Source organism: Festucalex cinctus, chromosome 11 (genome assembly GCF_051991245.1).
Source record: "Festucalex cinctus isolate MCC-2025b chromosome 11, RoL_Fcin_1.0, whole genome shotgun sequence".
NCBI classification, from domain to species: domain Eukaryota; kingdom Metazoa; phylum Chordata; class Actinopteri; order Syngnathiformes; family Syngnathidae; genus Festucalex; species Festucalex cinctus.
The window spans coordinates 16,163,123-16,189,677 of NC_135421.1; the positions used below are offsets into that span (position 1 = coordinate 16,163,123).

General features: G+C 38.4%; 1 protein-coding gene across 9 annotated transcripts in view; it reads right to left on the minus strand.

Moving 5' to 3' along the window:
- Nucleotides 1-236: 236 nt before the first annotated feature.
- LOC144030649 (PTB domain-containing engulfment adapter protein 1-like) overlaps nucleotides 237-26,555 on the minus strand; it is a 55,694-nt gene continuing 29,375 nt past the window's right edge. Inside the window, exons 2-12 of one of the 9 annotated variants that reach the window (XM_077537116.1) lie at nucleotides 18,607-18,684; nucleotides 12,926-12,987; nucleotides 8,912-8,983; nucleotides 8,181-8,279; nucleotides 6,432-6,569; nucleotides 6,205-6,321; nucleotides 4,719-4,805; nucleotides 4,417-4,641; nucleotides 4,178-4,316; nucleotides 3,128-3,222; nucleotides 237-933 (exon numbers count right to left, since the gene is read on the minus strand). In XM_077537116.1, the coding sequence (XP_077393242.1) occupies nucleotides 862-933; nucleotides 3,128-3,222; nucleotides 4,178-4,316; nucleotides 4,417-4,641; nucleotides 4,719-4,805; nucleotides 6,205-6,321; nucleotides 6,432-6,569; nucleotides 8,181-8,279; nucleotides 8,912-8,983; nucleotides 12,926-12,987; nucleotides 18,607-18,634 (1,134 nt within the window). In that variant the 5' untranslated portion in view covers nucleotides 18,635-18,684 and the 3' untranslated portion in view covers nucleotides 237-861. The other 8 variants (XM_077537114.1, XM_077537117.1, XM_077537112.1 and 5 more) reach the window with 8 other exon arrangements.

Sequence of the window (26,555 nt, forward strand, 5' to 3'; positions counted from 1 at the left end):
TTTTTTATTTAATGTAATATTTAATTTATTTCCTAACTCCGGATTTTCAAACTGGTCAACCTCATAGCTATGTTTAAAAAAAATATATTTTTGAAAGACAAAAAAAGACCATCCGACTAATTCATTGTGCATATTAAATTAACGCGTTTTTTTTTCCCTTCTATATTTTCAAACTAATCGATTTGACTGGCCTCATATATATTAGGATGGTAACAGCATTCAGGCAAGACTAAAAGGACTTTTTTTTATTTTTATTTTTTTCCCAGTAACATTTTATTTTAATAAGTGTGACAGTATTAATAAACAAAGAAAGCAACAATAAAAATAATGGACATTGTACTGCTGTATTGACATTCCATACAGTAAATCCCTCCCCAGTCCAAAAAGTGCCTTTTGGTGCAAGAAGTTAGACAGCAATAAACTCAGAGAAAATTCATGTGGAATTGAAAAAAAAAAAAAAAAAAAAAAGCAGTACTACATTTAAACGTGTGCGTTAATGATAAGTAAAATATGTCATGTTACGAGTGTCATTTCTCATGTATTTCATCGCTATCTTGTATTTGGCAAACCGGTTGAAAAATAACGCGTATACACAAAGTTTGTGTAAGCTATACGTATATATACAAGTCTCGCACTGTGCAAGCAAATGTAGTCCAAATCATCCCTTCCAAGTTTGTACAAAAATATGTCTCTTTCTAGAATACTTCTGCAGGTATTGAAAAAAAAAATAAAAAATCTAAATGCAAATCCATAAAGAAACGTCAACGGTGGACATCTCAACTCGGATTTTGGCACTTGTACAAAAAAAAAAAAAAAAAAAAATGGAAAGAAGATGAGAAGAAAACATCTTCAGGCGGGCAATCAGCAGCGGCCATCGAGCGGGTCCAGAGCGAAGACGGCGCCCTCTAGTGTTAGTCCCATTTTGAACCCCTCCTGGAACGTACAACGGGATTTAACACAATGTTTTGCAACTCGTGCAAAACGCAATTGAAACCACACAGAAATGTTGATGTGACAAGAAAAAAAAAAAAAAAGTCAACTGTTATGGAGGACCAAAACTGCCAAAATTCAAGATAAATAAATGCCTAAATAAACACATAAATGACTAAATAAATAAATAAATGACTAAGAGTGAAAATAAAAATGGATATAAAAAAACATCTAATAAAAAAAATAAATAGAAATGTATTATTTTTATTTTCACTTTTAGTCATTTATTTATTTATTTAGTCATTTATTTATTTTGAATTTTGGCAGCTTTGATCCTCCACAATCTTTAAGACTTAATCATGCAATTTAAATCAAAGGTGTAGCATGCATCAACTGGACAAATAAATACAATATCAATATATAAAATAAAATAAATACTGTTTGAAGACAAATAATCAATCATTCTGTTACATTTCTTTCTCAGAAATAGCAATCATGTTAATGTGTCTATTTGACTCACTATATTAACCATTAAAAAATAAAAATAAAAATAAGAAATAAAATATGTTTTTAATATATTTCTGCCTGCAGGGTCAATTATTATTATTTTTTTAATTTATATTTTTTTAATTATCAATTTGTTTCTCAGAAATGCATGCATGTAGTTGACTCACTATATTAAACAGTAAAAAAATAATAAAAAAAATAAAATAAAACAAAACTTCTGCCTGCAGGGTCAATAATTTGTATTTATTTATTTATTTATTTATTTATTTATTTATTTTTTATTATCCATTTGTTTTTTCAAAGATAGCAATCAAGTTTATGGATCTATTTAACTCACTATGTTAACAATAAAAAAATAAATAAAATAAATAAATAAATAAATAAATACAATAAAAACTAATACAATAAACATTATTTTTGCCTCCAGTGTCAATTATTAAATAATAATAATAATAATAATAATAATAATAATAATAATAGATTGATTTACATTATTATATTTTCAAAAAATATATTATTATATATTACAATTTATTTGTGGAAAAATACTTTATTATAAGAGCATGACTTTTTTGTTGAAAAAAAATACATTGCAATTCCCACTTCCCCTTAAAAAAAAACAAAAAAAAAAAACTGAATTATTTTCAGAATATTATGACTTTTGCATGAAAATAGGCAACTTTTCAATTACATATATATATATATATATATATATATATATATATATATATATATATATATATATATATATATATATATATATATATATATATATGTGTGTGTGTGTGTGTGTGTGTGTGTGTATATATATTTGTGTCCCTGGACCCAAAAAGTCTTCGAACCCCTTCATGAAAGTGCAGCCATCATGCCATCACATACAAGAAAGCGCAACCCAACGTCACATGGAACGAAGGCAGAGAGAGAGAAAAGTACAAACCATCTTTGCCGCTGCAAGCAAAGAGGACAAAAGACAAATTGTTTACAAGTTGTAAAACTGTCAAGCGTGTCAAGAATTAGGAGGCAACGCTTCCAAGGAATGTCAAGAATGCGTTTCTTTCTTCAAACGTCGCCACCTGGTGGAAATAGTCAGCAATTTTCAGCTTGGGAAGGAGTGGCCCGGTGAGACGTGTGCGCTGCTCTGATTGGACAAGAGCGCAGGCCTATCGGTGGTGAGATACCATTCCACGTAAGAAGTGGTTGGTCGGTTTGTTTCCCTGACAGCCAATCACGAAACAGCAATCAGCAGCGGGGGCTTTAAAAAGGGCTCGTTGCTGGCAGCTGCTTTGAATTTTGCAAATTGGCCTTGTGAATGTGTTAGTTGTGTGCTTGGGTTGTTTTTTTTGTGCTTATGCTAAACTGAAATCTGGTTGTTGGTGTTGTATGTTTACCGTTAGAGGATTTCTGTGTTGATGAGTATCTTTCCTGACAGTTTTTGTAGCATAAACATGCAAGTAAACACATTTTGACAGTCACCACAGGACTCTCAAAAAAAAAAAAGTCTCAAGGACGTATGCCCGAAATAGAACAGGAAGTTGTCTAAAAGAGTGACCACAAACTCCGATTTTAACATTTTAAACTTAGCCTACAACTTCCATAACCATAAAAAAATCCATTTGTTCGGACTGTGCTCACTGCATTCACATTCATACAAAGCAAAGAACCTGGTGGAAAAAAAAAATAAAAAATTCACCTGCATTTCATCCAGCTTGGACTGAATATCTGGAGGGAAGTCGGCCGAGCCACAGGTGAAGGGATCAAAAGGCTCCGCCCCAAACAGGTCTTTCCCTTCAACAACAACAACATTCAAAAACTTAAACGTAAACTTTACTTTGTGTTTTTATAAAAAGGAACCACCAGGGGGTTCCGTACTAGGAGTGTGACGATAAATCGATATCACAACAAATCGTGATACTTTGTCACCCAATAGATTATCGATACGTCCACGCAAGTATCGAGATATTTGTAGTTAATATACAGCCACTATAACGGCTCCTTGGTTCATTACTGATTGAGCAATTACTTGGCGGGCCACTAGGGAGAGTGCCTCATAAGAGTGGCGGGGAAATGTACGGCGAAGAAGACTCCATCAGCTTACTTTGACTTGTGGAAGACATTTATTTGTCATTATTTGTATTATTTATTATTAAAACTTGTTGAAAACACTTGGAAAAAGAGCTTGCTGCAACATGGCCCTGGGTGACCTCTTATACTCTGCTGCCACCTGGCCGTTTTTTGTAATAACTACAATTGCTTTAAGCGACCTCTTCACATCAGAAGCTGCATCAAAACCTAACGAAAAAAACAAAACAAAAACAAAACTTATAAATACATTTTTGGGAATGAAGGACTACGTATTAAAAAAACGTATTTATACGTTTCTGGGGTTGAATGAGTTAATTAAGAAAGACACAAATTTGTTCACAGAAAGTTGTCTCCGTTAAGAAGACATTTATATTTGTTGTTGTTTTTTAAATGCACTAAATTACTCACTGTTAAGAAGACACCGGTTTTAATATTGTGTTTCAGTGATGGTACACAAAAATAACCGATTTTCTCATTGAAAAAACATCAGCTTATGGTCTTAAATAGTTTTATCGTAGATTATCATGAATTTATTTCCTAACCAATGTATCGATAATCGTGGTATCGCCATATCTTGAGCTAATCGTTATCGTGAGCCTTGTATTGCATATCGTATCGTATCGTGAGGTAACCAGAGGTTCCCACCCTTACTCCGTACCTAAGTTTGGCGCCAGCGAGGTCGGAGGTATCGGGCAGCCGTTGCTAGCTTGCGTGGGCCCCAGCACGTTCCCGCCGGGTGAGAAGGGAACCATGTCGAAAATATCCGTCGACTGCGGTTGCATGGAGACGCTCCCGGCCTGTTGACAAAATGGCGGGTATAAGCTTGTTTCTAAATACGTGGAGAACACGTAAGAGAGAAAAAGTTAAAAGGCAGAAGAAAACAAGGGGTGAGTTTACGCGAGGTCGCGCGTCGCCGCATCCCTCGGGAGGTTTAGGAGCAAGGAAAGCGGTTTTGGCAGGCGGCGGTGTTAGTAGGCCAGCGGACAGGTTGGAGTCTGGCGAGCTCATAGGCGTGAGGGTGACAGAGGAGGTCTCCAGACAGGAGTTGACGTCGTGACACCAGAAGAGAGAAGAAGGCCTCTGCAGCGTGTACGCTTCGTTAGCGTCATTTAGATACAACGGCTGAGGAAAAAAAAAAAAGACGGCAGCGCTCGATTAGTCGAGCGGCGAGTAAAGATGGGCGGACGTTTGTCTTTTACTAGGGGGACGTGCGCGATCATCAACTGCTGTTCCAGATCTTGGAGTTGCTGCTTCAACTCGCAGTTTTCTGTTTCCAGTTCTTGAATCTGCAGGGAAAACACGGGAGGGGAGCGGTGACAAATTGTATCAGCCGGCAGCTGGTCCACCACTGCACTATAGTGTTAATTTTATGCACCATTTTAAAATTTTGTCTCAGTTTTAGTCCAGTTTCAATCACACTTGTTAGTTCTTGATATAATTCGTCAACCTCATGCTGTTTTCATTTAGTCCATTTGTAGCTGTCAGTAGTTAGCTTTAAAATAAAAAATACATTTAGTTTAATTACATCATAAATATAAAGACTTATTTTATGTATTTGTAAGAATTTAGTTGTTTTCAGGGTTTGTTTTTATAGTGGAACCAATGCTTGTTATGTTGTATGGGGACGCTAATGACTGGCGCACTGCTTCATCATTCCTGGTCAGACAATGGAAAGCCATCCTGAAGAGCTGCTGTTGGTGGCTGTTGGAAGAAGCTATTCTACTCCTCTCTAATACATGCGGCCAATCAGGTAACATATTTGCAAGCATTCTCACTCTTTGTGTTAGCTTTACGTTGTCTTTTGGAGGTAGTCAGTTAGCATGCTATCATTGTTAGCATGTTAGCAGGCTTAGTTAGGGGATGTTTACAGGCCTATATGGCTGTTATGTTATGTTATGTTATGTTATGTTATGTTTTGAATGTGAATATCTTTGTTTGCTTTGAGAATTAGTTTGTGTTATTTAGCTCTTTAAAGTGGTGTTTTCTGTATTTTGTACAGTTCTTACGGCATGCTGAACCGCAAAATATGTCAAGAACCACTTGGACTCGTAATTTTCGACTGGAGGGGCGTAATGCCATTTTTAGTTGACTATAAATCGAATATTTTAGTCTTTATTTTAGTTCAAGAAAAACTAAATTTTATTCGTCTAGTTTTTAGTCAACAAAAACTGTCAACGTCTAGTTTTAGTCTAGAGCTGTCAAAAGCGAATCGATGAATGTTTGTTTTGTTTTTAACCTCTAACTGTTTTTGTTCATGAACTAAAATGTCAAGATTTTAGTTGAGTTTTTATGAAGTGAAGTACATTTTCGTCTCGTCTTCATTAGTCGACGAAAATGCATACTGATTTAGTCCCATTATTGTTTATTAATGAGGGTTTTATTTTAGTCTAGTCTAGTTTGTGTTGACAAAATTAGTTATGTTTAGTTTTTCGGTGATGAAATTAACACCACTGCACTACTGGTGTTGAAACCTAACGGTATTTAAATGTGCTTGACTTAATCATCATTTATCCACAAATGATTGCCGAGCTGCCAAACAAGCTAACCAAAGAGCTCACTCAGATGCGTCCCGCACTCGATGACACATCGTTAAAGGGCAATTAGCGATGGGTGCACGTCAAAGTCGATTACGCTCATTAATAAAACGGCAAACAAGCTGAAAGGAAGTACGGCGAGAAGACGCACTCTTTTCTGCAGGCTCCCAATCTGCTTCCTGGTTTCCACGTCTTTGCCTCCCGACTCCAGGAACTTCTTGTAGGCCAAGTCGAAGGCCTGGCCGATGGTGAGCGTGATCTCTTCGGCCTGCGGTGTCACACGGATGATATTCAGCTAAATGTCACGATCGACCCGACGTCGACTGGCAATTAGGCTCCGAGTGAAGACATCCGCTTGGCAACAGCTTGGACACTTACACACTTTTCGCTGTCAAACACATAGCACAGGTGCTTGTTGGACTCGGAGTCCTTGCAAATGAACGTAAATATCCGTTTGTCCGTTTTGTCGTCCGCGCAGAAGGATATTCTGTGTAACTGACAGTTGTGCTGCACATCCTGGAAAAACAAAGCACACGATGCCATAAGTTACCAAAGTGGGTACGGGCACATATCAAGGGCCTGTTTACACGGAAGCAAAGCCGGTGTCTTTCTTCAAACAAATTTTGTGCAGACAGAACCGTCTCAAGATTGTCCAAAAGAAGACGCCTATGACGTTTAACGGCTGCAATATATATGCAAAGTCTGGAGTGGCACTGTAGCGCTGCCACAGGGAATTATAACGGGAAGTGTAGAAGAAGAATCAGCGAAGAAGACGAACCATGGATCTGAATAGCCGATAGGCCAAGACTTTTGAAGCCGCGAGGCCGCCATATTACTCCTCCCAAGAAACGTTTCTCGCCATACGATCCTATACATTTACACAGTATCGAAATTAGAGAACATTTGAGACAGTACTTAGTAAAAACAACAGGGGCCTAAGAACTGAGCGATAAAAGAAAAGGGCTTTTCAAAGTAAACAGTAGTCTGCTCGCGAGATGGGAGAAATAAGATGGCTGCCCTGTGGCGTGTATGCACTATTGGCTATCCAGTAATATATACAGATCAGTGAGACGAACAAACCACAGGAGAAGTGACAATTTCGGGTGATTCAAGTATAACATCACGCAAAACAATTTGCTGTAAAATCATAAACAAGTTAAAGAGGTTGCGCAAAATGACAAAGACATGGCTATCCGCCATTGTTGTTGACAGACTGTCGGTTTGTGCGCCACATTGGAGCGTACCGGTGCCCGTTTTGAAACCTTTCCACTCTGGAGCACAGGTTCAAACGTGATCGGTTTCAAGCTCCGAAACCGAGCCACCGTGTGGACGAACTGCCCAAACGGTAAAAAAAAAACTTGCGGTGCGGTTACATTGAAACGGGGTTTCGTGTGAACGGTGACTAAGAGGCTGATTCCCGATCAAAATCATCAACAAATGACCAATTACCGCTAAAAGATTATCCTCGCTGACTATTCTGTGGTGTGGGGGTGTTTCAATGAGGAAGTCGAGTCTAAAATTTGCAGCGGTATCAAATCCGGGTCCAGAAAAACCCGACCACAGTTTGTCTTTATGCACAGGTCCTTGAGTAGAAGCTTCTGGTGCAGGAATGTAGGGTGGCCGCAAGATATGCGCCACTACATCAAGGCCAGAGGGCGGTCGCTAGGCTTGCATCATTCAAGCAAGGTTGGAAAGGTGCTGCAGCTAGGGCTTCTACTGCCAGAGCAGGGTTTGATGGCAGTCACGTGGTTTGCGCTGCCGGTGCGGGCTTGATGACGGCCGCAAGACGTGCGTTGCCGGAGCAGGAACGGGTCGGAGGGCGGCCGGAAGACGTGTTTGAGTAGAAGCCCCTGTGGCTAAACTGTGGCAGGGTTTTTTTTTTTTTTTTTTTTCTTGATCTGGACTTGACACCACTGGTTCTCTGTGTCCCAACTTGTCCAAACATGATTTTCTGATTCATTTGATTGCATGGAATAAGAATGAACCCAATTAATTTACTTGTTTTCATCACCTTCAAGGGGCTTACATTTGGTCCTGTCGACTGAAGTTGCCGACAAAGTAACAACAAAACAAGACAAAACGGGAAAGGAAAACAACAAGACTCATGTCCACGGTTGAAGCACTTACTTTTGTCTTGAGATCGAGAATTTTCACGCCATATATGGAAATCTGCAGCTCGACTTTGGGGGTTTTCTGTCCCTCGGACTTCTTGATGTGCCTCTGAAACTTCAAAGAGGTCAATTTACCTCTGTTAGCTCATCAGCTGTAATAAGCAATTTTCAAAAACAAGCGAGTCAAATGGGCTGTTGTCATGGCGCTCGGATCGGCTGGTTCAGACCTTCCCATTATCCGCTAATGACGATAATGAGATGAAGCGGTGTTGGAAAGCAGTCTGGCACTTGTGTGTGTGATCACAAAAAGAAGATCAAATCGTACGGCCATTCTACGATGTATTCTTCTTTACTGTCTTGATAAAACCATGCTGAGCAATAAGATTAGCGTCAACGTATGTTTTTCCATATCAGTAATGCAGCTCAGCAGGTACACCTTCTTGATTTATTGGCTCAACTGTGTACACTGTACTTAAAAAAAAAAAAAAATCACTCTGGGATTCAAGTTGAGAATCTTGAAACAGTTTTACGGTAGATAAATAATGTCTTTTATCGAGTCACTAAATATCATCCATGCTGGTAAGGTAAAGTGCAAAGGCACCTTGCCCGTGGCGGACGGGATAATATTTATCAGAGCAACCGTCTGCTCGGGGTTTTTAATCTTGATCTTACTGTAGCTTTCACTATAGACACTTTATTTATTTTTTTGCTCCTTCAGGCGAGAGAGACTGGTGTCAACCCTTTTACCTTGAGCTTTCTCACTGCATCCTTGACAACCTCTGTTCCTTTTGGGGCCTCCACTTCAGTGTTACCAAGGAACTGCAAGAGAACACGAGTCGCATTAATTTCAAATTTTGAAGATATTCATTGGGTTTGTTTTTTTTTTCAGACACAGCAGATAACTAAACGTGGCCCATGAATTATTACCGTATGTGACGAAGAGCCAGTTGAATTTTGCATGAGCATTTTGTACAAGTTGTGCCAGAAAAGTTCCAGGACTGGTGTCACAAAAAAGATGTTTCACACCCAAATTGCAAATCTTCTGTCCTGGAGTACGCGACGGTGACCTCATTACTCTACAGACGTGGATTGTCTGTCGTCAAGGAATGACGAGACCAACGAGGCCGGACATGCTAAGGGAGAGGCACCCATGATGACTCATAGCTCTTGGAGTAGGAAACCGAAACCAACCAACTTGCCTGAGCTTTAAAAGCAGGGCATTTGAGGTGCAAACTCAAAGTTACGTTGATCGTATTCTTCAATGTCAGGGGCATCGTCTGCTGCGGGTTCTTCAACCGCACATTAACTCATTCACTGGCAGCCATTTTGACTGAAGCAACCCCCTTCGCTCCCGGCTGTTTTACTGGATTTTGACTGATTTTGCAAGGCCCACAGAATATTGTGTTCTATTGCTATAAAAACATGGAACCTACCTAAAGAAAGATTAAAATCTCTTCTTTCATCTGGAAAAAAATGTTATATTTGTATCTGTTTGTCTAATCTGCAATTAGCATAAGAATATAGCGAAGTCAAATCTGCTTAGAATTGTGGGGAAACAGCTTGTTTTCATCATTGCCCTGGTTGATCTCTTATACTTTGCTGCCAACTGCTGGCCGTTTGTGTAATTAATTTTTAATCACCCATTCTCTGCAGTTGAGAGGCTGCATCAAAGCCTTCTGTATGTTCTAGCATAAAAAAATCATATAAATAAGTCTTTGGGACACTTAATACATTTAAAATAGAACGTATTTATACGTTTTTGGGAGCAAATTGGTTTAATAAAAGTGTTTGCTTCAATCGACGCACAGGAAGAGGCGAGAATTGTGTCAGGAAAATTCAGGCCTGTTCACAACGCCCTGAGCATCTGACAGTTCTTGTATGAGAAAACCATTACCATACTGGATTCATTTCCGACTTACCCAACCCAGCTTATAGACAACACTGACAACGCGTGAAAGTTCTTAGACTCCAATACAATTACTTCCAAGAGGAAAATGTGTCCTTTGAATCTGAAATATATCTTCTCTGATGCCAATTCTGGAACATTTCTGACAGACCTCACACGTCTTAGATCAGGTGGACTAAAGAGACCTGATCAGGCTTCCCTAGTCCTGGTCCTCGGGGGGCCAGAGATGTTTCCGTTCTCCAACACACCCGATTCTAAAGATCAGGATCGTTATCTATCGGCTTCTGCAAGAGCTTGCTTGCTGATGATGATATGAGTTGAGATTTCTAGAGGATGGAAACATCTAAAACCTGCGGCACTCCGGCCCTCGTGGACCAGTGTTGGCGCTGAACAGATGTCCGGATTATAACACCTTCAACAATCCTGGCAGACACAAAACGGCAAAACAGCTGATCCTCCTTCTCATTCCTCTGCGCACGCCTTTGAAAACATCTCACAATTCAATTTGCGCCTCGCGGATGGCTCCTGCCTGAACAAGACCGACGTTAAACAAACCACCAGGGAATCTTCTGCGTCACCTCTATCATTCTCCAACAGATGGCGCCATTCAACACAAATGTGTGCAGCATGCAGGAGATAGCCGCCAGCACATCAGTGAGCTTAACTGGCAACTTCTTCCAATATCAGGCGTCATAAACACGGGGTGCTGGGCCCCATTAAAGGTTGAGGAAACGGAAAATGTCTCAGAGTGTGACACGACACCTCGAGCAGACGTCGATCGCTCGCCACTCTGCTTCAAACCTGTGTGAATCATTCCCCGGGTTTAGTTTAGTTTTGCCGCTTGGCTTGCCAACTAATGATCCTGCACTCATGCGGCATCAAGCCATCGTCTATATGTGGATTCTTCTCCTGCATGCCCTATTTAACCCTATAAAAGATGCCTCCGTGTCCTTATTTTTTTACTCATGAAAGTAATTCCCGGTTCCTGCCCGAGTGTTCCAGGTCGTAGTATAAAAGCTAATAGGATTTCTGAAGTCTAACAGCAATAAAAAAAGACGATCCGTTCCAAAGATGTCCATCTAATTAAACCGGCCATGCTGTAAACGGGTAGAGGGAATACGTTGCTGCAAAGACAAACACCACTTGGTGCAAGAAAAACATCTCTTGTGAGGACGTGAACGCTCCGTACCGCTATGACAAATATATTTCCACGTACTAACTGACAAATGCTCAAAATAGAAAAGGAGAAGCGACGACTCTTGACCGCCGCCTTCTCTCGGCAACTGGGGCCGTTTAAGGGGACAAAAAAAAAAAAAAAAGAGATGAGAGGCTCATCCATCACCGACTCATCCGACAGAAAAAAACAAACCGGCCCTCCGTCTCCGAATCGTCACGGCTCGCGATTACGAAGGCGCAAATGAGGCAAAAATATGCACAGGAAGCGCACAGATTTGCATCTCGCGATGGTCCATTCAAAGTAACGATCCACTCAAATTTATCCGTGCCGTTTGCGTTTCTTAATTGAAAGCTTTTTACGACGCCGTTTGGTCTATTTTGGAAACGTGAGAAACGGCACTTGAAGCAGGACTGACAATTTTCCCACCGTAGCGGACTCGTTTTATTTCTAGTGAAAAATATTTTACGTGATTGCAAATGTAATATTTGTGTGGTTAAAAATTGTGTGTATATTAGAGTGGCTTACACCAACTAAATGTTATGGTTTTGGACCAAAGAAAATCTATTACAATTTTTTTGTTTACTTGGTATAAAGTAATAAAATGCAACAAACTTATTATTTTTATTTATTTATTTATTTTTTTAAACTTGGAACAATAAATGTTTTTGATTTGAAATGAAGCTTTCAAACCAATCATGACTAAAATGTGAGAAAAACTAATAAATTTTGATGGAACAAAGGTACAGCAATTTAGTTAGTTTATTCCAAAGGAGACATTTACTTGGCTGCCGCTTCTTCTTATGATTATTTTATTTATTTATTTATTTATTTGTTTATTTTCGCTTTAGTAAAATAAATGTTTTTGGGTAAGATGATGCTTTCAACCAAATTATGAATCAAATAGGAGAAAACCTGATAAATTCAGCTGTAACATTTTCAAAATTCCAACTTTCAATTTTTTATTTATTTTTTGGCTTGGGCAAAATGAATGCATTTGATTTATATTGAGTTGAAAATGATGCTTTCAGCAAAATCATATAACTATAACTGAAACAAAACCTAATAAATGTAGCTGTAACAGAATTACAGCAATTTAGTTTGTTTATTCCAAAGTAGACATTGACTTGGCTGTCACTTATTATTGTTATTATTATTACAGTTTACATAGTTTACATTAGTACCAATGATGATGATAATGATGATGATGATAATAATTATTATTATTATTATTGTTTTGCTTTAGTAAAATAAATGTTGGGTTGTCTTAAATTAAAAATAATGCTTCAAACCAAATTATGACTCGAACAAGAGAATACCCGATAAATTCAGCTGTAACAAAATTACAGCAATGTTATTTTTTGGCTTGGGAAAAATGAATGCATTTGATTTATATTAAGTTGAAAATGATGCTTTCAGCAAAATCATGACTATAACTGGAGAAAAACTAATAATTTTAGCTGTAGTAAATTAGAACTTTTTTTTTTAAAGCAGCACATGTATATATGACACCTGGGAAATATTCCAAAATTGTGTTTTTTTTACTGGACATATTCCTCAAATATGGTGCTCTTCTTTTACAGGAAATGTACCATGACCAACTTCTTGTCCTTTAGTTTATAATTGTGTAGCTTTAAAACTGCTATAAAAGGAAAACAACAAGCAAGGCGATGAACTATACCTTGGCGTTGTAGGCAATGTAATGCTTGGCCAGAGCCTCGGGCGTGTGCATCCATGATTTCTCTGCACACAAAAACACACGCACAGTTTACATTAGTACCCATTTAGTTGAGGTTAAAGCAGGGTTACATGGAAAACGGTTAGGTCGACCTCTTTCAAATTTCCACTGGCAAACCCTTCTGATTGTGGTCAACACCGACTTTGGCCGACCTCTGTGATGTGATGTGAAACAGAATAATAGCCAGGTATAGTGACCTAAAGCTCACCATGTTGCACTTAAAAAAAAAAATGCATGTTTGAAGTGGAAAATTATTAATTCATTTGCTCTCCAAAAAGTAAACATACGTTTCATTTGAAATGTTTTCCGTTTTGTAGCAAGTTTTATCATTGTTCAAAAATCTGCTTAGAATTCATCATGTTCCTGGCTGATCTCTTATACTCTGTTGCCACCTGCTGGCCGTTTTTGTAATTACTATCACTTTTAATCACCCATTCGCTGCAGTTGGGGCTGCATCAAAGCCTTCTGTATTGTCTAGCATAAAAAAACAAAACAAAACAAATAAATATGTCTTTGGGACACTTAACACATTTAAAATAGAACGTAATTATATGTTTTTGGGAGCAAATTAGTTAATAAAAGTGTTTGCTTCAATCGACGCACAGGAAGAGGCGAGAGTTGTGTGGATTCATTTCCCACTCACCCAACCCATCTTATAGACAACACTGACAACGTGAGAAAGTTCTTAGACTCCAGTACAATGACTTCCAAGAGGAAAATTTGTCCTTTTGAATCTGAAATATATCTTATGTGATGCTGCAATCCTTGAACATTTCTGACAGACCTCACATGTCTTAGATCAGGTGGACTGAAGAAAAGTATGTTTGAACTCAGTATAAAATGATTAACTCATTTGCTACCAAAAACGTAAAAATATGTTCTATTTTAAAAGTTTTAAGTTTGCCAAAGACGTATTTATACGTTTTGGGGTTTTTTTTGTGCTAGAGGATACAGAAGGCATTGATGCAGCCTCTCAACTGCAAAGAAAGGTTGAAGAAATGGTAGTTATTACACAAACGGCTAGCAGCTGGCAGCAAAATACTTACAGTTCTAAATAGATTTGTGAAAAATGATGAAACTTAGCTATATTCGAATGCTAATAGCTGCAAAATGGAAACAGATAAAAAAAACATACTTTTTTTTTCCAGATGAAAGAAGAGACTAATCTTTGTTTTGGTGGTTTCCATGTTTTTATAGCAATAGAACACAATATTCTGTGGGACTTGCAAAATCAGTCCAAATCTGTTAAACAGCCGGGAGTGAAGGGGATTGCTTCTGTGAAAATGGTTGGGAGTGAATGAGTTAATTGCGTAAATAACAGGTTTGCGTGGGGCGGATAATACGCACACTCGCTGGAGAATGTGTCCTGATGTCGTGCATCGCTTCAGGTTGCTACTTCAGCACATTTCGAAACCGTTCAGTCGAGTCACTTTTCAGATATCGCCAATCCTTATTAGTCATTGTGCAGCACAAACGCGACCATTTATCAGTGAGCGATAAGAGCTCCTTTTTATTTTCCAATTCATCCATTAGCAGCTTATCAGTGTTTACAAGCGCTCGACTCCCGCGTGGCGCTTGCCGAACTTGTTGCGAGCACTTACAAGGTGAAAACAAATCAACTGTCCCGCCCACTGCAAATTTCACGCCGACGGATTTATCATAATTAGTGTTCGTTTGCAGATCCTTATTTGTTCGTTAGTCTGAGCGATGAACTCTACATTGCAAGCCAAACCTTTGACTTAACTTATTCACTCCCAGCCATTTCAGTGAAGCAAACCCCCTTCAGTCCCTGCTGGTTTTAGTAAAAAATAAATAAATAAAATAAAATAGTATATTTATATCTGTTTCCGTTTTGCACCAATTAGCATTACAATATAGCTCAGTTTCATCATTATTCACAAATCTGTTTAAAACTGTGGGGAAAATGGCTTGCTGCAACATGGCCCTGGATGATCTCTTATACTCTGCTGCCACCTGTTGGCCGTTTTTGTAAAAACTACCATTGTTTCAACCGTTATTTAAGTTCAGAGGCTGCATCAAAGCCTTCTGTATGCTCTAGCATAAAACAAAAACATTTAAAAAACGTCTTTGGGACACTGGTTATATGTAAAATAGAACGTATTTAGATGTCTTTGGGAGCAAATGAGTTAATAATGATGAAAAGGCTCACAGATGAGACCGTGTGAGAGAGGACATCAAACACGGAGTATATACAAATTGATATTATTGTCAGTTCAACAGGTTTCATTGAAACAATTAATAAAGACACCGTTGTATTAAATGTGTCTTGCGTGTTAAACTACAGTTGCAAATAGGTGTCTTATCATTTTCTGTACAAAAGTTGAAATGTATGCTGAAGGAAAAGAGATTAAACTGTCAATTTTGTCGACTAAAATTGGATTGAAACTAAAATACAGAGGACTAAATTATGACCAAAACTTTAATTAATTTTAGTCAAAAGACTATCACTAAAACTAAATTATTATTTTTTTTGTCAAAATTAACACTGGAATGGAACCCAATGAAAACAGCAGAGGCTCCAGAATTGAACCCTGTGGAACACCATACAATTGCACGTATTCCTTCGGCCGGCCACTTAGTTTTTTTTGTTTTGTTTTGTTTTTTGTTTTTTTTTTGTTTTTTTTGCTCGACACAGTATGATGGGATTACAATAATACAGAAATCACATGATGTACCATCACTACAGTCCACTACTGAGCGTACCAAATTCGCCGCGTGATCAATCGCAGCCAATGACGGCCAAGAATCATCACCAACCTGGGGTTCGATCGAACGGATCCACCCTGTGCAACACTAAGCTGCCAAACAGGACCGCTTAGAAAAAAAAAAAAAAACAGACAAAAAAACGTAAATGGCCACAATGGGAATTCAACATGTTTTTTGTTTTTTTTTCCAGTTGACTTCAATGGTAGGTAAAGCCCAACAAGTATTGCGTACCAATCAGGAAAAGAGGGCAGCAGAGACAAACAAAGAAGATGTAATGCATCCATGGGACCATCTCCTCTCGCGCGCCAACCAATATAGCTAAGAAACGCTTCCCTCCACAAATCGTCTTTATCTTAGACATTATTCTGCTTTGGATTGTTTTTCCGTTTGCTTTAATTTGCTGTTTGAATTGTGTTCCCGTGAGGATCCTTTTGTTTTCCGTTGTCTGGTTCATGGTGTCTCGTCTTTTTTTTTTTTTCTTCTTCTTCTTCCCAGGCTGGCTGGACTCCCTGTGCGCCCTCGCAATCGGCTGCCTGAATGATCTGGCGTCCTTAATGATGCCTTTTGTTGAGGTCAGCCTTGTCCTTGTCTAATATTACGCTCTCGCTTTGTCTTTCAGTCTCGGTAATGAATGCTTTCGGGAACTAATTGTAGTCTCGGCAAAGTGACGCGCGAGGCTATTGTCAAGGCTGCTTCGGTCACGCCTGTCAGTCACTTGGACATTTTCTCAGGGACTTTTACTCGCTTATTATTTCACTTAACATAAACAGCTACATGTTTGTATTTATAACGAAAAAAGTTTTTTTCTAGACTTCACCTAACATAATGAACTCATTCACACGCAGCCATTTTCACTGAAGCAATCCCTTTGTTTTACTGGATTTTTGACTGATTTTGCTAGGCCCACAGAATATTGTCTTCTATTGCTATAAAATCATGGAACCTACCAAAAGAAAGATTAGTCTCTTTTTTTTCATCAGGGAAAAAAAGGATATTTTTTATCTGTTTCCGTTTTGCAGCAATTAGCTTTAGAATATGGCTAAGTTTCATCATTATTCACAAATCTGTTTAAAACTGTGGGAAAAAGAGCTTGTTGCAACATGGCCCTGGTTGATCTCTTATACTCCGCTGCCACCGGCTGGCCATTTTTGTAATAACTACCATTGCTTCAACCGTTCTCTTCAGTTCAGAGGTTGCATCAAAACATAATAAATAAATAAATAAATAAATAAGTCTTTAGGAAAACTGGTAATATTTAAAATAAAACGTATTTATACATTTTTGGGAGCAAATGATTTAATATGCTTTTTCCTCTCCCTTTTTTTTTTTTTTTTTTTTTAAATTTGACATAGTAGTAGTTTTGAGGCTAGATAACACTGTCAACAGCCCAAAGTGTGCAATGTACTGTAATACTTTCTTTAGTTGACACAAGCTCAGAATTAGGGCTGGGTATTGCCAACAAACTGGCAACCAGTCCAGGGTGTACCCCGCCTACTTCCCAAAGCCAGCTGAGATGGGATCCAGCACCCCCCGCGACCTTTGTGAGGAATAAGTGGTCAAGAAAATGGATGGATGGATATGGCCAACAACCCCACAATAGGATACGTATCACGATACAGTGCTCACAATACAATACGTATCGCGATACATATGTATTCCAATACATGACCTTCAAGGCGATACATATCCCCATATTTTCCATTCATTTACTTACATTTTTAATTCTAACAGTAATATGTATACCTAAATGATATGTTTACTATGCTGGATGGCAAAAAAAAAAATGTTTTTGTTAGCAGCTCTTCTGGTTTACCTACCTCTTTCGGTGGCACACCGGGAAAATTTATAAATAGACATGGGCTGATATGAGTAAAAATATCAAAGTGTTAAAATTACAGCTGTAAAATGTGCTTATTTTAAATATTTGGGGAAATAACAGTATTGATTTTCGTGTAACATTCTACAAAATATCGAGAAATTGGTACATTTAGAAACATGTACCATGTTAAGTTTATAAGTAAATAAATGTTTATTCTTCCTCTGTTTTAATTTTTCTTCGACACAGTATCCAGTCACTGATGGGCTATTTTTAAAACAGACTTCATACGTACGCTTATTTATTTTATTTTTTTTAAACAAGTAGGCTACAACGCAAACTAAACGACCAAGGCACTTGGAGGGCAAAAAACAAACAAACAAAAAAAAACGTCCATTAACGTTGATGGCGGTTCTCGTTTGGATTTCCGTTAAAGTTAATTAATGTCGACGGCAGGAAAAGAGTTAATAAACAAAATGACAGAATCTTGTAGACAAACATTGTACAGTCACAAGGTCCAAACTGGGGTATATTCCCGTGCGTACTTGATGATAACTTGCAAACTCATTACGGAGAAGACCGATGTTGGGGGGTGTTGTGAATTATGCCACCCAAAACATCATTATCAGCCTTGTGGGCCCACCTGGGCCCTGTACAATTTCTACAACGCTCTCCAAAAGTGCTCCTGCCCTGATGAGTTCCAGCTGAAGAGCATGCAGGGACAGATGGTGGCGAGCGCATCAAGCTGTTTTTCCCACAAAATGGGGCCCCAAATTTTCTTTGCTCTGCCCTTGGGCACGGTCACCTCCAAAAAAAACTCAACATTCCTGTGAAGTTAACTCATAATCACATCGGATGTTTTTCCTTTTCAGTGCCCGGTTTTGTTTTCCAGTGGTATGAAAACCATTTCATGTCGCTTCGTCGTTACTTCAGTCTGGACTCGATTGTTAAGTCACGCGATTAAGCAAAAATACATCCCAGATGAATCAGTTGAACACATATCAGAGTCGTACATTCTTTCCCCTGATTCCTGTCCAGATGAGTTTGTGCAGTTGAAAGTTAATTGTCCGTGTCTGCTCACCTTTTTTCCTGTTGAAGGCACGATTCATGGTGGAAAAGGAATGCCGCTGTTGCTCCCGAACGTCTTCAGATATTCCACCTAAGGTAAGCAGAGAGAAGAAAAAAAAACGCATTCAAGCCAAACTAACGGGCTCGTGAAAAGAGCAAAAACATTTTGTCAGCTTTCCAAATCTTGCAGCGGTGCAATTATAGACCCCGTGCACGTTTTTCCTCGGAGGAACTTTGGCATTTACTTACGAGACTACCTTGTATTTAACATCATCATTTTCAAAAATGAGTTTTTTTTTTTTTTTTTTTAACTAGTCAGGGCATTTTGTTGCAAAGAGAAATGCTAACCTGGAAAATAGGAAGCTAATGAGGCTGCACAAAGGAATTGTTTATTATACTTGAAATTGTGTTTGTATATCCTTGTAGGATATCAGTAATAATAATAATAATGATTATAATAATAATGCCTGCAACCCTTGTGGGGAGTAAACAGCTGAGAAAAACGATGGATGGTAATAATAATAATAATAATAATAATAATACCCACAACCCTTGTGAAGCGTAAGCAGTTAAGAAAATGGACGGATGGCTGGATAATAATAATAATAATAATAATAATAATAATAATAATAATAGTAATAATGATGACCATCATAACAATAATAATGATAATAATATCAATACTACTACTACTACTACTAATATTATTATTATTATTATTATTATTATTATTATTATTATTATTATTATTAAGAATAGTAATAATAATAATATGCAGACTATTATTCATTTTTCTCTACTCTACTAATTTCTGGCATAATCCCATCTCTACAATTACCAAAGTCCCCACATTGAAATTCCTTCCAATAATAATAATAATAACAATAATCCATCCATCCATCCATTTTCTTGACCGCTTATTCCTCACAAGGGTCGCGGGGGCTGCTGGCGCCTATCTCAGCTGGCTCTGGGCAGTAGGCGGGGGACACCCTGGACTGGTTGCCAACCAATCGCAGGGCACACAGAGACGAACAACCATCCACACTCACAAGCACACCTAGGGACAATTCGGAGCGCCCAATTAACCTGCCATGCATGTCTTTGGAATGTGGGAGGAGACCGGAGTACCCGGAGAAGACCCACGCGGGCACGGGGAGAACATGCAAACTCCACCCAGGAAGGTCCGAGCCTGGACTCGAACCGGAGACCTCAGAACTGGGAAGCGGACGTGCTAATAACAATAATAATAATAATTATTATTATTATTGTTATTATTATTATTATTATCATCATCATAACACCCACGACCCTTGTAAGCAGTTTAAAAAATGGGTGGATTAATAATAATAATAATAATACCTGCGACCCTTGTGAGGAATAAGTATTTAAAAAAAATTAATAATAATAATAATAATAATAATAATAAGACTATTATTCATTTTTCTCAAGTGTGAACATTTCTGACGTAATCCCATCTCTGCAAGTCCCCACAATGAAGTAATTCCTTCCAGGTATAATAATAATAATAAAAATAAAATAAAACAAGATAAAATAAAAGGCCATGTCTCCTCATAAAACAAATTTGCCTCAATGTATCCAGACAGTTGAGTAATGTTGGGACTGCCCGGACGACCTGTCCAGGACTGGGTAGGTAGATGGCTGTCAGTGTCACCATATGTCCTCTGCAATCAATATTGTTGATCTTTTTACTGAGGGAAAAATGTGCGAGGCTGGCTGGCCACGTAACAACCATTCTTAGCCCACACTGTTGCAAACAAATTAGCTTTTTTGGCCCTAAAAAAAACCCAAACTGAAATACGCTCAGCAATGACTGGCATTTTCAATTTATCAAGGGCAGTCTCGGCTATTATTGGCTGCAGGTGAAAAATCGCTGTGATGTCAAATTATAGAATTTTATTTATTTATTTAGTTGCTGGTTTAGTCCATAGCATGCAGGAAAATAGGTTTTTAAACTTTTTTTTTTTTTTTCAAAAATAAAGTTTGGGTTTGGAACGCAGACTTTATTTTGAAAGTCTCCTGACACAAACATGTTTATCGACACATCACACAAGGAAGCGGTGACAGCTCAGACAAAGACTGGACTATAAAAAAATAAAAAAATGTGAAGAAAAACAATCTCCAAACCTATTTTTTTTTTAAATAAGACAAGATCAAAACAAAAAAAAATTGTTGATCATATTTTTCACTGAGTAAATGTTTTATTTTCGCAATTATTTAACGCAAGTTAGCTTTTATGAAGGTCAACAGAAATTGGACAATGGTACTGCTGACAAGTTGACATTGTGAGGACTTCAACTAAAAACGGTATTTACATGATTAATCGATTATCGAAAGTAGTCACAGGGTTTCCCCCAGGAAAATATTTGTCGACAGGGTGTACAGATGACGAACGATACGCGGTAAATCATATTTCCGGTGGGGCAGGGGCTAGCCTATAAAGCACTGGGGGGAACCCTGAAAGAAATCGATTAATGTAGTAGTTGTCGATTAATTATTGCGCCTCAAAATTGCATTAGTTTACTGAAAAATCTTTTTTTCTCATACAATTCATTTCAATTCATGAATTTCATTGTTGCAAATCTCATCCAGCCTACTGAAAATGAAGATGTGAACCCACTTTTTTTGTTCTGCAGATCTTGCTCATTGTTATGCTCCCTGCTCCCGTCTTTTGCCGCCCTGTCTTGTACCATTTGCTCGTTGTTCTGTCCCACTGCCTTTGAATGCATTGAAGCGAGGGAGTTGATCAAATTCTCAACACATTTCTGGCATGACATGAAATGACACCCACCATCCACCATACTGCAAGATGCCAAAAAACTTCGCTTAAAACAAATGTATTTACGTCAATAAAAGACGGATAACAAGATGCGGCGATGAGAGAAAAAAAAACAAAAAAAAACGGCGCCAATGACGCCAGCAGCATGTTAAGCGCGCTCCTGAAACGACACGCAACGTCGAGCCATAAGTCACATTTGACGGCGCGCAGACGGGAAAGAAAGCGACAAGCTTCTCGTGACAGGCGGCGCCTGATGTCACTTGGCGTGATTGGCAGCTCGCAGTGTTTGCTTTGCTTTAATAGCATCCTGTCGGTTGCGGACCGACACATCCGCAAAGACGCGCACTCTCCGGCTTGACACCACTCTGACGACTTTCGAGAGTGTCTCACTCTCTGTTTACCAACTGCAGCAAAGTTCCACCAGGCCACATTATAGGAACACAGCTCAAAAATGACCGTTTTTTGAAATATTTGGATAAATAAAAACACCTTTTTTTCCCCTCAATTAAACACGTTCTATTTTTTTTTCACAAGATACAGAACATTTGATACAGAAGAAACGTATCATAAATGTTATCATTGTTTTGCTTTTCTAATTCTTCTTCATATGTCACAGTGTTCCATCACTGGTTTTTATAACATGCCTAGCCAATCATATTGTGCCCTGATTAGCCGTAACCTCAACAAAAAGAGACAATAGTAGCTTGTCGCCGGTAACCTCCAGCATAAGCGGTTATTGAAATCTTGACTTTTTTTTTAAACGGTAAACCGTCAAACCGGTAATCAGCCCGTGCCTCGTTACAAAGCAACATGCGAAGGCAAAATAATTTAACACATTTAAAAGAAGAGTCAAGAAATAAAGAGCAAACTCAGCTTCTAAATATGAGATGTGAGCAGTTGCGATGGTTTATTTGCAAACTACTTGAAGCCACAACGAAAGGTTGAAAAGAATGCAAATGAAACTAGAATAAGTGCAATTTCTGAAGAAATTGCGTGGGAATGCTGAGCTGAATGCTAAGCTGAATGCTCGAAGTAAATTGAAGGATAACATGAAAATTACAAAGTAATTAACTAGTAATTACTACTACTACTACTACTACTACTCGTACTAGTAATAGTAGTAGGCGCTAATCTGTGTTTGTTTTCAGCATTCCCACAATAACTTGATGATGGAGTTTGTGTAGATCTGAATGGGCTTGAGAGAACAAATTTATTTTATTTAGTTATTTGAAAGTATCACCCACTCTTAATCCAACTATTAGTGCTTCTGTTTACATTTTTAATTTATGTTACTCTGTCACACGTAGACAAATAATCATATACGGGACACATATAGCAGTTTTTGCTGACAAGCAAAATAAAGAGATCATTTTTGAGAGAGAGGAAAAAGTACCAAACGGTAGCCCAAAAAGGTGCGGTAGGGACCGTATCGCGACTTACCGTACCCACCACCATTCTACACTGCACCCATGACAGCTACATGAAATCCAAACGATAACAAATAATGAGACACTTTTTACCCTCCGAACACGACAAGACCAAAATCGACTGCATCCAACAACTCAACTCGGGTGACTCAAACGTTTGGAATTCAGCTGGAGGCCGAATGTTAATGGCAAAAAGCCACGCCCACTTTTGACTGCATAAAAAGTCATCTCCACAGCAAGCCCGACACATACAAATCAATCCAGGTAATGAGGCTGCCTCCAGATGGCTAATTAAAAGCAACACACAAACAAACACAGGTTAGCGTCTAGAGAAGACAAAGCGGCGATCCGAGCCACTAACAGGACTCGACTCAAATGCATTAGACGGTTCGAAACATCAACAGTGAGCGCCGAGGTCGTGACTTCATTCCAAGTGAAAGAAAATCAACAAAGATCCTTTTTTTGTTTTCTTTGCTTTGCACTCACTGGGGCGAAGGAACGCTACTAAGAGAACAACATGATTTTCGAGTGAAATGTCTCTCAAACGAGTGTTAATTTGACCAGCCATTTTTATATTTAGTGTCAGTTTTTAGTCCAGTTTCAATCACGCTTTTTAGTTTTTAATCATAGTTCGTCAACCTCATCCCGTTTTAATTTAGTCCATTTTTAGTCGACCGTAAATCTCACATTTTAGTCTTTATTTTATGCTGCATTCGAGGATGGTCGGAAATCGGACTTTTTTCTGAGTTCAAACCAGGAAGTGTGTATGGGAACGCCCCCTTGAATTCGGAAATTCCCCAACTTTACCGGCGGACTACAAGTGGCGTCACTCTACAATGGTTTCCCGATTGGAAACACAGACCGTGAAAAGTAAAACACAATTTACTCAAGTATAAAACTAGATAGCTCTCTTCATTCATAAATATTCAACATAACTTCACGTAACGCAACATACGTGACAGTATGCCGCTATCTCCCGGCATTAAATTATACTATTTAATTGTATAGAATGCTTATAAAAAACAATAAATGAAGCAAAATTGCGAGAAGGTAAGTTTGTTGGAGGTCAAAATGAGTTTTAAGTACCAAAATATATATTTTTTTTTTACCACTATCCACCATTTTGGTTGTTTACTTTCTCCTTGAACGCTTTGAGTTACAGTATTTGCACAATTTAACATTTAATATGAACTTTTCCCCATTCATTTTCAATGGGACAGACATTGAACTTTTTCTAAGTATCACTTTCCATGTCCACTTCCATACATATAATTTATCATAATTACCAGGTGTCTGATACTGCTCGGTGACACAGTTGGTGAAGCGCATTGCCCAGTAACCAGGAGGTTATAGTTTCATAATTTATCTCTCAATTTACTTTATAAGCATTCCACATGCATTCAGGTATTAGCATGCATCTTTCAGCATTCCCACACAATTTCTCCAGAAATTGCACTTAGTCCAGTTGTTTACTGATGGTTTTAGTTTAGTCATGTCTCGTTTTAGTCCGGTGAAAAATGCGTGTTGACGAAATTATTTTTGTTTAGTTTTTGTTGACGAAATTAACACTATCTCAAACCAATGGAACTCTTTCACAACGTCAAAGACAGCACCTGACCCATCTTTAAAGTTCCTCGACTGATAACTTAGCGACGTGTTTTTGGGCAAAAGCATGCAAACAAGAAGCAACTTACGTGCCTGGAAACGTGGGTGGACGAGCGCAAAAAAGGAAGTGATCCTAATGGATTTCAGCTGTTGGCCAGATGTTGGTCCACCAAGGACTGCAGCCTGGAGAGAGAGCAACGGCACGGCCAACCGGGCTTTGCAAACTCGACAAGAAAACGTTTGGCCAGACACGCGATACTTCAACGTTCCACTTCCCCCGCCCACCAGAATTCTTTTGGAGTTGCGAAAAAAAAGAGAGACCCCCCCACTTTCACGTTTACACTACAGACGTGACCTATAAAAGCCAACATGCTCAAAGGTTGCAGTCTGACCTTTTTTTGTTTTCTGACATCACAAGCCATGGTGAAACAGAAACGCCACCAAAAACATTTTCAAGTGAATATCACACGAAATCGGCTCGCTTTTAGTTTATCGTTGCAACGAGTGTTAATTTTGTCAACAAAAAGTAATTTCGTCAACACACATTTTTCACCAGACTACAACTAGACTAGACTAATACCCTCACTTTAAAAAAAAACAACTGTGACTAATTCAGAATGCATTTTCATCAACTAATGAAGATGAGACGAAAATGTCCTTCACTTCATAAAAACTTGACTAAAATCTGTAAGGACATTTTAGTTCATGAACAAAAACGAGATGAAAAATATATGATTCTATTGTGTGCAGTGTTAGCTACCAATTTATGCATAAAGTACTTCGAGTGCCTCGTTGTGTGCGCACAACCTTGAGAAAAGTAGAAAAGCAAGGACGGGTTGGAAAAAAAAAAGTCAGATGGTTGCAGTGGACATGATATATTTGCATATCTAAACCAATAAAGCTCATCATTTGGATGATGTCAACACCAGGGTTTATTAGTTTTGGAATTTTTCATTTTAGTTAGTTTTTATTTTATTTTATTTTATTTTATTTTATTTTATTAGTTTTCAGGGTGGTTTGTTAGTTTTTATTAGTTTTAGTTATTTAATAAATGCTTAATTTTAGTTTAGTTTTAGTTGGTTTCAGTATTAGTTTTTTTGTTTTTTTAAGTGTGTATTACTTGTGTGCAATATTCAAAAACCACCAGGCGAGCGATGCATCTGAAGGTGAACTATTGCTGCTAGATGATGTCACTTTTTAATTGTCCTTATTCCGGTTAATACTCAAAATAAATTTACTTCAAATCACATTTAAAATCGTCCCCAAAGGCTTATGCATGAAATGAATGACCAAAGACGAAAATGAAAGACATTTTTGCTACAATTATAGTTAGTTTTTGTTATTTTTGTAAACATAAAATGTAGTTTCAGTTAGTTTTCATTTTTATTTCATTTCGTTAATGAAATGATGGCGACTTGAGCTCTGCCGTTGTGTCGCTGTGACCTGTCATGGCTTGACGTCTTCCTATCTATCTGCACTCTAGCGCACGTATCCAGTTGAAACCAGTTAAGAGCATCAGGTCGCACATTTTCATATGGGCTGGCTGAGTCCCGCCCCCCGTGGGTGTGTTGGCCAAGATGGTATTGAATAGATTAGACCTTCTTCTGCATTCAGCAGAGAAGGCTCCACAGCCGTGTATTCGATCTTTCTGGCATCCAGGAAATAGTTCAACTGAGAAATATGCAGTCTCCTGGTTGTTACGATTAGCATAGCGGGCATTCAAGCGGTGAAAGTTCCCATCTGTGCGAGGGCGTTCCGCTGCTGTCGCCATTTTAGAGTGCCTCATTGTTACGGTGAGTGGGAAGCGCTGCCTGAGATATTCCAGGCACCAGAGTGTCTCAGTGCATCTACTTTTGGGGCTGAGATGTAGTTATGAGTAGGCATAAGGAACGTCTTTTACGGCGTGCTTTGACAGAACAAATGGAAAACATCACTGCATTTAAAAAAAAAACAAAAAAAAACCTAATAGCCTACCAATAAAAGAAAAACAGCTGATTGAGAAACCCAGGCAATAAAGGAACTCAACAACATGGAGTGAGAGTACAACAGCCGATGCAGGCTTGGTGCACCATCACATAAATAGCCGGTGATTTAAAAGCTGTGACAGATTTGATGCGCTGGAGCAGTTTGTTT